At 57.9% G+C, this 15,228-nt stretch overlaps 1 protein-coding gene across 1 annotated transcript; it reads right to left on the bottom strand.

The window, feature by feature from the left end:
• Positions 1 to 219: 219 nt before the first annotated feature.
• Positions 220 to 14,754, bottom strand: LEMD2 (LEM domain nuclear envelope protein 2). Its single transcript, XM_084754710.1, has 9 exons — positions 13,691 to 14,754; positions 11,619 to 11,659; positions 9,356 to 9,431; positions 7,280 to 7,356; positions 6,454 to 6,533; positions 4,973 to 5,118; positions 4,336 to 4,437; positions 4,166 to 4,268; positions 220 to 1,443 (listed from the first exon to the last, which is right to left on the bottom strand). The coding sequence occupies exons 1-9, from the start codon at positions 14,604 to 14,606 to the stop codon at positions 1,293 to 1,295; spliced, it is 1,692 nt and encodes a 563-aa protein (XP_084610836.1). The 5' UTR covers positions 14,607 to 14,754; the 3' UTR covers positions 220 to 1,292.
• Between the last annotated feature and the right edge of the window lie 474 nt (positions 14,755 to 15,228).

The following is a 15,228-nucleotide window of genomic DNA, read 5'->3' as shown; positions in this document are numbered from 1 at the left end:
TGGCTCCTTCCCCCTTCCTGGCCTACTCGGACCCCCTGGGAACCTTGGGACTGGGGCCTAGCAGTTCTCAACCCACGGGCTGTAGAGTCCACAAGGCTTCCCCGCAGGACAGGTGCTCACACGGCTTTAAGGGACTTACCTGAAGCCCATGGCCTGGGCAGGCCTCGCTATTCACCATTGCTTTGGGGAGAAAGACGAAGCATTATGGACAAAACCACATCCACTTTCAATAAATATTTTATTCTCCCAACAGTTTTACCCGCAATACAAAAGCCTTCTAGCTGGAGCCTGATCCTGAGACCAGGCCTTGCCACGGGCACCCGCTCAGCCTGCAGTCCTGCCGACCACCCAGACACATGGGCATGAGTGTATTGCTAAACACAGAGAGGTGCTTTAGCAAGAAAGAGTAGGGCCATAGGTCCAAGAGGGCGTCTGCGTCTTCTGGAGGCAGCTGTGCCTCACCTGGCCCGGCTCTCCTCCGGCTGCCCTGTGGTGGGAGAGACCAGCTGGAGGAGTTGCTGGGGAGCCTGCGCTCAGCTAATGAGGCCCCCCGCTGGGTGTTTCTGGAGCAGGTCCTCCACTGCACAGAGGGCTAATGGCCCACACTGCTCCATGTGGCCTGCAGGGGGCAGTGTGCAGCCATGATGCTGCACCCCACCTGTTCTGGCTAAACCGCCAGGAGAGGGCTGTCACAGTAAAAAAAAAAAAAAAAAAAAAAAAAAAGGTGATGAGCCTGGCAGGAGGCTGAGGCCCCACCTTGGCTTAGGGCTCTGAGGAACATTTAGGTCCAGGCAGCTGTGGCTGGACCCTGGCCACCTCTGTTCTGTCCCCTACAGCTGGTTCTAACTTCTAACATCTTCCTCTCTGGACACAGAGGCCCATGAAAGAGCAGGACAGGATTCCTCCCCTCCCCCTCAAGCTCCCTGGCAACACTGCAAAGGCACAAGGACCACGCGCTCCCTGGCCCCTGCTCCCCAGCCCACCACCCGACCCAGCTCCCAAGCGAGGGGCCTCAGGATCCCTGGCTGCTGTCTGGCTGTGTGCAGACCTCTAGGATCCCAGCCACTGCCCCCATCTTTCTATCCAGGGAGAACAAGCCCTTCTCCCCTCCCAGGAAGACTGGCATAGAGTGGGGGGGTCTCACCCCGTTCTCCCTGCTACCCTACGGAAGCCCATGCGTCCCAGAGCTGAGACCAGGAGGGCAATCAAGGCAGGTGTGAAAGAGCACCAAAGGTCTGTGCCCACGCCCAGCTGGGTGGCCAGGCCAGGCTGGCTGGCTGGAGCAGGCTGTTCTATCGCTCAGAGTCAGAGAAGGAGGAAGGCTTCGTCCATCTCCACACCAGCATGTCCTCGCCGGCCACGCGGTGGGACTCAGTCTGGATCCGGGATTCATTGGAAGCCAGAAACTCCACAGCACGGTCCCACACTCGCTTCATGCGCCGCCTGCAGTGAGAGGGTCAGGTTGGCACCATGTCCACCCTTCCCAGGAGAGGGGCGTGGCTAACTTCACTTACCCAGGAGCACACCTGTTGCCAGGCACCAACACAACTGTGGAGTGGTGTACTGGGATTTCACAAGCCTTGGTAAGGAGCTAAGGGGCTGCAGTGGTGGGCACCCAGGGCCCTGTTTAGCTTACCCTACACTGTGGGGGCCCATCTGAGTGCGCCCTCTTGGCTAATCAGAGCAGTCCAAACCCACAGCAGTGCAGGGGCGGGGACAAGTAAAGCCTCTGAGCAAAGAGCATTTATCTTTGGAAGTCAGAGCCAGGGGCCCATCCTTACTCTGTGGGTCCCCCTCCCAGCCAAAAGGTTCCAGGACCATGAAGGGGTGCTTTTATGTCTTCCCCAGTGGTGTCCTAATCTTCCCCAATGTGAATGGAAAGAGCACAGGCAGGTGTGAGCGTGTGGAGGCAGCACAGCCTCCAGGGAGGTGATCCAGGAGGTGGGGTGGGGCCTTTCTGGAATCGGATCACCTCAGACTGTTTAGCAGGATGGCCAGGCCACTGCTATAAACTAAAAGAAAAAGCTTCAAAGATGAGATGCCAACCTCAAGCTGGGCCCCTGAGGAAGCAGGAAACAGTACCTCATCAGCAAGGGGCGACCCACCAGTGGCTCCAATCAGCTCCCTGCCAGCTCTTTACATCTCCCACCGGTCCCCCAAGTGCACCCTTACCTGGCTAACCAGTGGCTCAGAGCCCTAGGGTCAGCTACGCACTAAGGCAGCCTGTGATGTCTGGGTGACATGGCTGCAGTCTGCCAGGCCAGCTCTGGTTGGTGTTCTTACGGGAATGTGTGTCGTTCTCAGGCCAGTGAAAGAGCCAACAGCACAGCAGTGCCCCTGCACCTGGACTGGCCCAGCAGGCTTCAAGGAACCTGTTCCCTTCCTCCAGGACCTGCCCTGCCCAGTGTCACGTGATTCTCTTGCTCTAACACTCCACCAGGGCGTGGATGCTGGGTCTCCACTTCCACAGTGCAAGTAAGTGATGAGCACACATCTGTGGGGAGCACGGGCAGCCCTCTACAAGGCTGTGCAATCCCGCTGTATGAGGAAGAGGCTCCGGCAGGCTGGTGCTGCAACTCACAGCGGGGCCAAGAATTAGGCAGGAGCCTGGGTGCAGCAAATGGCTTCTCTGGGAGGTGGCAAGCCAGCTGGTGTCACCTGAGGACCCAGAGCAGCAGTGGCCCCCTGTGGGCAGGGACTCCCTGCCTGCAGCCTGTGAGGACATGGAACCCAGCTGCTGCCAAATGCACGCACATGTCTGGAGAGCAGCCAGGACCTCTGTTCACTAGGAAAGTGGCTGCCAGTGAGCCTCGTGCCCGCAGCAGTGCCAGCTGAAAGGACCCATAGGCAGGGCAAAGTAGCTGCCAGTGACCCCAGCACTCAGGTAGCTACCCAGAGAAGATGATCAGTTCAAGGCCTGCCTTGGCTACAAAGTAAGATTTTGTTTCAAAGAAAACAAATGCTCTCCTCCTCCAATCCCCGGGCTGCACAGACGGTGGCGGCCACACAGAACGCTACCACAGCACCCATGCATGGGCCTCCCACTGTCCTGAGGTCTGTGGGCCACCTGAGCACCAGGAAGTGAGTGTGCAACTTCTGAGCATCACGTGGCAGGTGACAGCCAGAGAACATTTCAGTGTGCTGACACCAGAGAGGACCCTGTCGGATGCCCATCCCCACCACCCAGTGACACAGGTCTGAAAAGCTCTCCCCACCCCACCACCTGCCTGTCACCAACTCAAGACAAATGGATGCTGGTCCATGGGACCCCAAGAGGAGTGTTCTCAAAGGCTGCTGGGAGGTTTTCTCTTGCTCGGGACACAGTGCCTGGAAGCACCTCTCCTCTGTCAGCGGTGGCGAGGCACCAGCCTGCTGACAGCGTCCACAAGCAGGGGACGGTGGACATCAGACAGGAGCAGAGCCTGCTACATTGGGCCTGACTTACAGGAACAAGAGGCCCTCTGCAGTGGAGCCAGTGAGGGGACCAGGCCACAGCACAGTGGCTAGTGCCCAAGCTGGCACAGCCTGGAGAGGGGTGGCTGATGCCCTACTCCTCATGTCTGGCTCTCCTGCCACAGAGCCAAGCTGGCAACAGGGGGCGCAGGCATTTACAGGAGGTTAGGCAAACTGACCCTGAGCAGCCTGTGAAGTTGTGCTTGCCCCCAACAGGCCTGCTGATGCTGTACTCCCCTCCTCAAGACCTGCTGATGCTGTCCTCCTTCCCCAGGCCTGCTGATGCTGTGCTCCCCTCCCCCAGGCCTGCTGATGCTGTGCTCCCTCCCTCCAGGCCTGCTGATGCTGTGCTCCCTCCCTCCAGGCCTGCTGATGCTGTGCTCCCCACCAGGCCTGCTGATGCTGTGCTCCCTCCCTCCAGGCCTGCTGATGCTGTGCTCCCTCCCTCCAGGCCTGCTGATGCTGTGCTCCCCACCAGGCCTTCTGATGCTGTGCTCCCTCCCTCCAGGCCTGCTGATGCTGTGCTCCGCCCCCCAGGCCTGCTGATGATATGCTCCCCCCCAGGCCTGCTGATGCTGTGCTCCCCCCCCAGGCCTGCTGACGCTGTGCTCTCCCCCCTCCCAGGCCTGCTGATGCTGTGCTCCCCACATCCCCCCAACTCTCTCGTGGGTCTCGGCGGCTCATCCCAGCCTCGCCCAGCAGCAGGACTCACCGGCTCTGAGGGGGGATGAGGCTGTCTCGCACGTGCAGGATGCCCACGTACGGGTAGCGTTCCATGTCCTGCTCCCAGTCTACATAGTGGTCCTGAACCACGTCTGTGGGAGAGCCAGGGTCAGCGGCAGCCCAGCAGCGGGCTTGGGCCCCTCCTCCAGGGGCACGTACCTATAATCTTCTTCACCATCTCATACATGGCCTGCTCTTCCTCCTCCAGCTTTCGCCATCGGTACTTCAGGAGGATCAGCAGCCCCCACAGGAAGGCCAGGCCTGGAACAGAGCAGCAGCTACTGAGCAAGGACAGGCTACTGTTTCTCCAGCTGCTGTCACCTAGGGTGTCCCGGGTACCTACATCATCCCTGCCTCACGGGCTGCGGCCTGTGCTGCACACACACGCATGCCAGGCCTCTGCATGCTGAGACGCTGTGTAGTCAGTACCAGCCTGACAGCTCGCACAGGGAGGCACTGCGTAGGGTGGCCGTGATCTGTGCCTGGCTGTCCCCAGGCCCCAGCCCTGTCCTCTTAGTGACACCTCAGGGTGCTGCTGGAAGGAGACGGCAGGCTCCCCTTCCCTCCCTGATCTTACTCATCTCGCAGATGTCTGCAGCTTCCTGGAGTAAATAGGCCACGGTGCCACAGCCCTGCTGCATGGAGCTGTGTGTGACCTGGGGCCCTGACTGGCCACTGGAAGCAGCAAAGACTGACTCCTACAGGGCCCTCATGCCCAGGCAGCTGCTGAGCCGGGTCGCTGGCAGGCAGCAGGGTAGGAAGGGACAGGAAAGCATGGTGGGCAGTGAGGACTTACACCAGAAGAAGATGAGCACGTGGGTGACAGCAGTGAGGAGGGCCCGGCTCAGGCGGCAGCCAATGCCCATCCGGGGCCGGGCAGACTCTAGGCAGACCACTTTGTCCACCGTTGTCACCAGCTCAGATGGGTCTTCCCCTTTCAGCCTGAAACAAGACATGGGCTGTGAACTAAGTCCCATGTCAGCCCAGAGGCGAGGGGACGGGTGGGGCCAGAGGTCTCTACTGCTCAGAGCAGCCTGCAATCCTGCGGGTGCTCTTTCCTGCAGTTTCCCACACTGCCTACTTAGAAAGAACGAAGCTTTAAAGATGGCAGCAAGCGTGAACCCCTGCCGCTGAAGTGGCGTCCCCTCTGCTGGGCCTCTGACAGCCTCTCTCAGCGTGCAGGAGATTAAGCTGTAAATTGGATCCCCACCTCCCAGCATAGAGAAGGGGGTGTTTACTGAATCCCTGGCTTTGCAAGCATGTGGCCCGAACTGAAGACAGAACCTGGGAGGGTGCACTTTTCTTCCTCAAGGAGCAGGCACAAAAGCTGTTTAGGTGTAAAGATCAGGCAGCACCCGGGAGGCCCATGGCAACTGGGAACCAGCAGGCACTCAGGGGCCAGAGCCCTGCCACCATGCCTCCAGCCCAGCGGCCAGAGAGGGAGGCCGCGGAGGCCCTTCAGGGACTGTGTGCGCACACCACTCTCTCTCTGCAATGGCTGCTGTGTGATGCCCCGCTCCTTGTGCCCCGTTTTCAACACTGGCTGTCTGCGTTTGCTCAGCCACCCTCCCAGCTGCCTCCCCAGCAGGAAAAGGCGAGTGTCATCACTCTTCTGTGTTGGCAGCTCCAGTGAGTGCTGTGGAGGGGAAAATCCGCATTCTCCTCTGCCTTTCCCCACGCAGGAAAATCGTTCGGGCGCTCAGGGCAGCTGCGTTTAAGCCACGCATCTTAATCGTGCCATGCATCTAGTTACCGAGCTGTAGGCTGAGCTGCCCGAGGGGCCGCGCTGGCCGCACTGTGATGGGATTAGTAATCTGGGAAGATTAGGGAAGAAGGGAACAAAACCCCAGAGTGTGGAGTGTGTGTCAGTATCAGGAGCTGGCACTGAACAGACATGCTGACAAAGAGCCTTGGAGAGGACTGTGGTCCCGCGCCTTCTGCAGGCCAGGACGGCTCGGCACAGGCAGGGGGCCACCTTCCCCCAAAGGGGGATGCCATCTGCCGGGATGAAGACTCAGCACAACTGCCTGTCACAATAGAACATGGTATTTCATGTCCATACTAAGTAGAACCAAGGAACAGAAGGGCGTCACGCATAAAGGACAAGTCGCGCCCCGGGAATCTCCTTCCCCAGAGGTAGCAGGAGGCAGCTACAGGAAGGAGGGCGGCAGGGCGGCAGGCTTGTACCCCAGCACCTGGAGTGGGCGGGGCTGCTCTCCTGCCCCTGCTGGCTCGGGTGAGGACAGTGGCCATCCTGTGACAGTTGCCTGCACTCACCAGATGCCCACGTCCTTGTTGCTGCTCAGTATCCAGGTCAGCGCAGCCTCAAACCTTGCAGAGGGGCTGCTGGTCACGTTCTGTGGGGTGGAAGATGGGGTTAGCTTTGCCCCAGGCGCCGCTGCCAGGACTTTATTCTGAGGCCTGATTGCCAAAGCCCCGGCAAGCCCTGTGCAAAGGGAGGGCAAGCGGGAGTGCGGAGAGCTGCGGGCACAGCAGGAAACAATGCAGGTCTGAGGCGGCAGGAAAGGCATCATGCAAAGGCTGAAGCAGGCACAGCTGGCACCTGCGCCAGGGTTGGAGCGGGATGACAAGCAGCCCCGGCTGTGTGGCCTCACAAACTCCCGGCCACTCCGGACCTCGGTCTCCTCATCCCTGAAATGGGACTGAGCACCTGCCAGCGCTGAGGTGACATAGCTGTGCCATGGAGAGGCACGAAGAAAGGCAAAGGGGAGCTGAGGATCCGGAAGGAGTCACAAGGGGACAGGACACGGAGGGCAGAGCACATGTGCCTCCCACTGACTGGGGAAGTGGGGACGGTGACAGAGATGGGGCAGGCCTGAGGCCCCCTTGAGGTCCCTTGAAGAAGGGGCTGCCTGCCCCTGCCGTTCAGCTGGTGATGGGGCCTCAGATGGCACCACACTCAGCAGGGCCAGCCTGGGGCGCAGTCCCCTCCATAGTAACCCAACGCTCCACTAAATTTAAAAGAAAGAAAACAAAAGCCACAAAGCAAACACAAAACAAGGAAGGGAAACCCCCTGCAGGGCTGGACAAGGCCACAGGAAGCCGTAGGTCCCAGGCAGGGCGCAGCCTGCAGCCTACTCACAGCTATGTACTCCTGAGCCTCCAGAACAGGGATGCACTTGCTTTTTAGCTTCTCCGGATTGCCACACTCAAAATTACCTAGGAGGGGGGAAAGACATAGTCAAACACAGAGAAGAAGGTAAAAAAAAAAAAAAACAGCGCTACTCTGAAATGGCCTAAAAATAGTGAGGATCAAGCCGTCAGCTCCAACTGGGAGCATGTGGCCCAGCGGCACCCAGCTCCTGGGGGGCACCCTCACTGCAGCAAGATCAAAAGCCACTTAGCTTGGATCGATTCCAGATCATTAAAACCTGACCTGCGAAGCCGAGCAGCCATTTGCATTAAATGACTGAAAAGCAGCCCAATGCCAAAGTCTGTTTGCGGCTGATCCCTAGAAGGATCAGAAAGAGCGCTGTGGAAGGTACCGGAATGGCACTATAAATACACATGGTCTGAGAAAGGAGAGGCAGCAGGTTGGCCAGCACAGGCACTCTGATCTGGACGCACGCTGGAATCTAGGAGCCAAGCCCCTTGTTAGAGGGACCCTAGGGAGGGACGTCCAGGAGGGACCCTGGGGAGGGACGTCCAGGAGGGACCCTAGGGAGGGACGTCCAGGAGGGACCCTGGGGAGGACGTCCAGAAGGGACTCGGGGAAGATGTCTGTGGGGCGCCAGCCGACAGCCCAAGGGCAGCTCCCCTAAGTACTCTGGGGCGCTTGTCCTGGCAGCCTTCAGGGCCTGGGCGAAGGACCACCTCTTGAGAGGCCCCCACAGATCTAAGGCCTGCCATAGCTGCTGGCCCTCCTCGCCAGGGCTTCCTGCCAGGCTCTGCAGGGGCAGCATAGGTATGTGATACTCACGCCGAACACCACGGGGACTGAGCCTAGCCCAGACATATGTGTGTGCGCGCGCGCACTGGGTGAAGGGCTTGTCCCCAGCACAGCCAAAGCCTCCTACACAACACTGCTCGTGGCCCAGTGTTCTCTGAGGCCAGCAGCAGTTGCTCTGCACCCCCTGCCACACCTGGACTAGCCTTGCCCTGGCATGGCACCCCAACGGCCTCCTGATTGGTTGCTTCTGTCCCCTTTCCATGCCAGAGCTGTCAGTGAGACTTATAGACGATTCTGCTTTATGACGCAGCACCACTCAGCTGCTGAGCGGTCACCCTCTGGCTCCCATTTGGCTCAGCACCTCCCTTCCTAGCCCTCTGGCTGCAGGACCAGGCTCCTGTGATCTGGCGCCCACACCCCTACCACTCTCCTGCCTGCCCCTCGCTGCATGCATACACCCAGGCCGGCTGGTGCTGGCATAGTACTGCCTTTATAGATGTAGCTATGTTACTGTGCTTCCTGCAGGGTGTGGCCCACTGTCCTAAGAGGACAAGCAGCCTGCAGGCAGGAGGGCCCTGGCAGTCACGCCATACTTAAACAGGATAAAGGAGGTGTGTTTCACAGTCCCTGCCAGCCTCACTGAGACGACAGCCTTTGCCTTGAAGGCAGCAGGTGCCAGGACCTTTGATGGCATAAGCCAGGATCAAATCTGGAAGGCGGGGTGGGGGACAGAGACTCAGACGCAGTGTGAAGGAGAGCATCTCTACCTCAGGCGGCCCACAAACCACCCGGGGCTCTCCTACAAGCAAGGACCAGACCTGGGACCAGTGCGTGTGGTCCAGAGGCCTTACAAGGTCTAGTCCCTTGACCAACACAAGGCCCCAGAGCATGATGGGGCAGGACTTACACCTGCTGAGAGGCCCATGTTTGTGGACCTTTAAAGCAGGTTACCAAGAAGAGACTTGATACCCTATGAGCATATACAGGGGGAGGAAATCCCCCTCAGGAACAGTCATAGGGGGTGGGGATAAGGGGGAAATGGGAGGGAGGGAAGAATGGGAGGATACAAGGGATGGGATAACCATTGAAATGTAACAAGAATAAATTAATAAAAAAATTTTTAAAAAAAAGAGAGAGAAGCGAGATCCAGGCCTGCATTGCACCCCCACGGTGCCTGAAATGGCATGTCTGGGTGCTGGGTGGGAAGCTGCGGCCCAGGAGTGGGGGGCGTCTTGGCCTGGCTGACCAGGGGCCTTCGTGGCTACTCACCTGCTTGAATGGCCAGGAAGTTGTACAGCTCATGGAGCAGCTCCAGCAAGGCCGCCTTCTGCTTGGCCTGGCAGAACTGAAGAGCAGGGACACAGGTCATGGTCTGTCTGTCTGCAGCCACACTGCATGTCCATCTGGACAGCAAGGAACACCTCTAAATGTTAGGGGGGCGGTTCTTGGTTCCTTTTCTAAGACATAGACCAGGCCGGCAGTGAACTGGCCATGTAGCTAGGGATGATCTTTCGTTCTGGCCCTCCTGTCTCTACCTGCTGAGTGGCAGGACTACAGGCGGGTGCCACCATGCCTGCTCTAAGCAGTGCTGGACACGGAGCCCAGGGCCTGGTGCATGACGTCACTCTACCAGCCGAGCCACACGCCCAGCCCCTACCTCCCAGTTTTATATGACAGAAACAGGTCTGCAGAGCGCTGGCGGGGAGAGAGGTGCTGGGTAACTGGACAGTGTAGTAACAAAGCAACGTCCACCCACGGCTCTAGCCCGAGTTCTTGGGAGGAAGAGCAAGGAGTGGCACCGAGGCTGGCAGAGATTGGAGGGCACAATGTCAGTGACAGCGGGCGGGCAGTTTGAGGCCCTGCCTGAGGAAGGACTGCAGTGGGGACTCCTTGTGAACCTACGTATAAGCCAGAGGAAACAGACAGCGCCAGACAAGAAGATGGCCTGATGAAGACGACACTTCCAGTCTCAGCCTGCCCCTGAATTCTCCACAGCAGAAGTAGGAAGAAGAACACAGTACCAGAATCCTTTGCTGCTGAGAAGATTAACAACACTTATTTGATACTTAAATGCTTGTCAGGTTTTGGGTGAACTAAGGGCACCCAGAGGAACTCAGCAGGAACTTCAGTGGGGCCTGAAAGTAGGTCCTGCCTGCGGGCTCCTGGGCCCACCAAGGCCAAAGGTGCCCAAAACAGCCTGAAAGTGAATCTTGTGTGGATCTGGCCCAGACTCTGTCGTCTATCACAGATGCAGGATTGCTTACAAATCCACAGTGTCTAGAACCCAAAGCCCAAAGCTCCAGCCAGCTCAAGGGTGCAGCTTGCTAGCTCTGCACAGTCTAGCAGGGACCTGCAGGGTGTCTGTCTGTCTGTCTGTCTGGACTCACAGGAAGGCCAGGAGCAGGCACACTCTTCACTTGGGGTCTAACATCTCTACAGACCAAAGGACCAGAGACTAGAGCTGCCAACCCTGTCTAACTAACTGGCATACAGAAGGCGTGAGATGGCGAGGAACCTCGTGGGAAGCTCTGCTTGCTTGTTTCTGCATTTGTTCCTCTCCTTGGCTGCCTGTTCCGGAGCATACTGTCCAGTCATCAGCCAGTTTTATGATGGAAATCAGATTAAAGTTATTATGAGCCTGGTTCTGCAGAACAACTGGGAAGCAAAAGTGCTTGGTGGATGAGAGCAATAAAAGGGTGTCATAAAACACCCACAAACAGGACACAGCAGAAGCCAAGGAGACCAAACTGGGTGTCTGAGCAGGCTGCCCTTCATTAACAAGGGGAAGAGTCAATGCAGAGCTGTCATCTCTTTGCTAGCCCCTGGGCTGCAGAGGCCTGGCACCCACACTTAATAATTAGAGAACAAAGTCATGGCCCCTGGCAGCACACGCCTCCTCCTGGTAGGATTTATGACCCGAAAATTTACCGCCTCATATCTCCCTCAGACTGTCTGTCCCCAGAACCGGCTTCCCGGCTGTGCACTAACACTGTTCAAATGACTTGTGGGCCGAGGGCCACTCACCTTCCCAAACACTATTTGTGGGGAATGTGAGGGCTTCATAAAACAAATCGAATCATCAGCTAAGAGTGCTAATTCCCCTCACCATGTGCTTCAAATTGGCCCTATGATGCGTCAACCCAGAAACCAGAACGTTGTCAGAGAGACGGATGTAAACCAGGGAAAAGGCAAGACAGACACTGGCAGCCCTGCTCCCGACACCAGCCGCTGGAAAGGTGCTCACCAACCCCGGCTCCCTGGAGCAACTAAGGCAGAAGACCAAAGGCCTCAAACACTCCCTCTGATGGGGGAGCTTCTGTAACAAGCCCAGGGCTGGATCTGAGGCATGGAGCCCACATACGTCAAGTGCTCCCAGAATTGAGTTTGACGCGAGCATCAGAGAATAAGGTGTGATCCTGGTGCGCTCTGGGAAGCTGTTCCTGAAAATGATCCTGTCATGATCTGGGCAGATTCGTCTCTTGGCAAAGGCCTGAGTCCTCAGGAGCAGTAATAAAAGGCGGAGAAAACTTACCTCATCTGTTTTTCTCTCACAGTCCACCGGCAATAACTTCACTGAGACCAAGAAAAAAGAAAAAAAGACAAAGGTTAAAAATGGGATGGAGGAAAAAGCAACACTTCTTAAAATCCAGGGGAAGCAAGACTCGGCTGACAGGAAGGCAGAGAGAGGCAGGTGCCACCTCACAGGGCAGTAAGGTCCGAGGGGCCCCATTCTAGACCAGGACATCGACAGTTGCTGGCGCGGGGGCTTCCTTCCAGCTGCAAATGAGCAGCCATGGGTTCTTGGCACCTGTTTCAGCACCTGTAAAATGGGATCACAGGGGCCTTCCCAAAGGGGGTGTGCATAGCTGTAATCCTAGCACTCAGGAGGCAAAGGCAGGGGATTGCCACTGCTTTGGAAGCCAGCCTGGGCTACAGAGAGGATGTTGTCCCAAGAAACAAAACAAGGGGCTGGAGGGTGGCCCAGGGACCAGGAGGGCCAGCTGCTCTTGCAGAGGACCTGAGTCTGATTCCCGGCACCCACCTGGCTGCTTGCAAACATATCTGTCACTCCGGCTCTGGAGACTCCCACCCTCTCTGCCCTCCTTGGGCAGATAAATAAATAAATAAATAAAAACAAACCAAAGCCTTCCCTGCTTAATTTAGGGAGTTAGGCGCAAACAAGACACCATACAGAGAAGTCCGACAGACTGTAAACAAAGGTAGAACAGCTAAGAGTTAAGCTGTATGGGAGGGAAGGCTAAGGAATTTTGGCTAAGTGCTCCCAAAGCCCGTCTTAAAGCCCCTGAGGCAGGGAGTGGTATCCCGACTGCTCACAGCACCCGTGCAGTGCAGTGGCGCTCAGTTCTGCTAGTCTCTGCCAGGACTGTTGCCAGAGCGGATAAACTGGCCCAGGCAGAGCTGTCACTTGGGCACCAGCACGGCCAGCAGACTTGTACACACCCAAACATCTGTTTGTCACAGCACCGAAGCCACTGACTTAGCGTTTCCTTGTATTTCAGCTATTCCTGCTAACCGTGGGAAGCTGTGACCTTGACTCAGAGGTTTGCAAAGAGTGTTAGCAACTCGAGAAAGTAAGTGTCATTTTATACCTAAATTTGTAACAGACAGATCTGGGTCTGGTGCCTCAGGTGCCTCAGGTTTGTAAGTCCAGCTTTTAGGGACAGCACAGCCAAGATCCTAGGTTCAGAGCCATCCTGAACTCCAGAGGGAGTTCAAGGCTAGCCTAGACAGTGAAGGGAGACCCTGCTTCAAAAGTTTTCAAAAGTCGGTTAGCCGAGTGCAGCTCAGCGGCAGCATGCCTGTCTAACCTATGTGAGGTCCTAAATATGATCCCTTATACCAGAGGGGGTAAATATCATGAAAAGTGAAGTAGGTTTTTTTTTTCTTTCTTTCTTTTTCTTCTTCTTTTGTTAGAACGAAGAGTAACAGGCAGAATCCCTTTTGGGAAACACCACCCCTCACCTATTCAGGAGACAAATCTCCTGCACCCTTCCAGAGATGTGGAGTCATGTAACTGAGTGTGGGCACAGATGTCTGGTAAAGTGCCTGACTCACAGGCCCTCTCCAGCACAGCCCGAGGGTGCTGCCAGCGTCATAAGCACTACAGTGGTATCAGTTTTAAGTTTTAAAAGCTCTCCCACACATGTGCCACAGGCAGGGTTAGCATCCTTTTGACACACAAAAGGCTGGTGGTCCAACAGACCGATCCTTTTCCTTGGTGCTACAGTGCGGACGTCACAACCAGGCCCTCACTCCCAGAAGGCCAGGGGGCGTATCTGGAGCCTTCAGTGGGGCTGTCAAGTGTGAAAAGTGCAAGAAAACAAAAGGGTAGAAAAACAGAGGGACAAGGCGGTGAGTGGGCCTGTCTGTCAAGAGCAGGCGTGCAGCCTTCTCGCCAGTGGGTGGGGAAGAACTCAACCTGCTCCTAGCAGCGGCTGCAAGGTGCGCATTAGATGGAAGGGGAAGCGGAAAAGAACATAAAGTGGAGGCACAAAGTACTGCAGCGAGGGTGTGGAGGTGAGAGGACAGTCTGGGCGAGCACCCGCGCCCTCCCCTGCGCCGGCCGGCCGACCCGGGACGTACTGTTGTCCTCCGCCTCCTGCGGCGCCGAGGGCTTGCCCATCTTCACCCAGAGGATGCCCAGGAAGACGAGCAGCAGCCCCAGGCTGGCCCAGAACAGGAGCCGAGACAGACAGCGCTCCAGCCGGCGGCCCGCCTCGGGCCTCGCCCGCCCGGCGCCCGCAGAGCCGGTCCGCGCGCCCTTCAGGCCGGGGCGAGCGTCGGCGGCGCCCAGGAGCGCGGAGGGCGGCCGCGCAGAGGCGGAGGGCGAGCTCCACCAGCGGCGGGCCGGGCCCAGGGCGGCTCGGTCGGGCGAGCGGGCATCCTCGTCCTCCTCCGAGCTGCCCCGGGCGGAAGCGCGGCGCCGCAGCGGCCCGGGGTGGGCGGGGTAGGAGAGGCCGCGGCTTCCGGCCCAGGGAGCGGCGGAGGCCGCGAATTCGCCGCGAGGCCCCGGGGCGCCGGGGGCCGCGCTCGCCTTCGGCGCGGAGAGCCAGGGCTCCGCCCGCGGGAAGGGCGCGGAGGGCCGTGCGCGCAGCGGCGCCTCCTCGCGCAGCCGGGCCTCCTCCCGCAGCCGCTCGGCGCCCCGCGGCCGCGCCTCCTCCCGCAGCCGCTCGTCGTCGCGCAGCCGAGCCTCGCCCCGCAGGCGGCGCAGCTTGTTGCGGTAGACGTCCCGAGTGGTGTCGGTGATGGGACCTGGCTGGAAGCCCAGGGCCTGCAGCTCCCGCCGCAGCTCCAGGTCCGACAGGCCGGCCATGGCCAGGACACCGCCCCCTCGCCCGCCCCCGGCGCGCACCGGCACCCGGAACTGCTCCCGCCGGCAGCCGCGGCGGAGCGGGCGGGGCCGCGCGCCATGACGGGAAGGTCGGTTTCGGGCGCCATGTTGGGAAGGGCGGTGCCTGACGCCATGATGAGAAGGTCTGGCTCGGCCTAGACCCGCCATGTTGATGAGGTCCAAAGGGTTGGTTTGGGTTTTGGTTTTTTTTGTTGTTGTTGTTTCGGTGTGTTTTCATCTCTTTCCCCTGCCCTCTAGTTTTCCCTTTGTCTGTTAGACCCAACAGTGTTTAGCTCTGATCCTTACGCGCTGCTAGCACGCGGTAGATATTCAATAAAATGTTGATTTATTTAATGGATGAGCTGCTCAATGGTGTAAGAAAGCCACGGCCAATAGAGCGCTGTGCATCGTTTCCAAGTCTCGGGGTGGCCATGGGGGTTGTGTGTGATTGGGTTTGATTTGGGTGGTGTAGTGAAATGCCAGGCATGCTCTCAGAGGCCTTATGCCTTATCTTGACTACTTCAGGGCAGCTTGGTTGACAATGAAACATCAAGGTTGTACACCCTTGGGACTGCGATTAAGAGCACTTGCTGCTCATGCAGAGGAGCTAGGTTTGGGTACCAGTACCCAAATGGCCTCTCACAGCCACTGGTAATTGCAGTTCCAAAGGATCTGATACTCTCTCTTCCTGCCCTGCATAAACCTGGTGCAGTACATGTGGGTAAAACGCACATGCATAAAGTTAAAATAAGTATGTATTTTTAAAGTGCTGCTCTGGGACAGACTAGAC

This window comes from Acomys minous (assembly GCF_964271855.1).
Source record: "Acomys minous genome assembly, chromosome: 13".
Classification (NCBI taxonomy): Eukaryota; Metazoa; Chordata; class Mammalia; order Rodentia; family Muridae; genus Acomys; species Acomys minous.
Note: the sequence above shows the minus strand (reverse complement) of the source record. Positions and strands in the feature narration are given on the sequence as shown.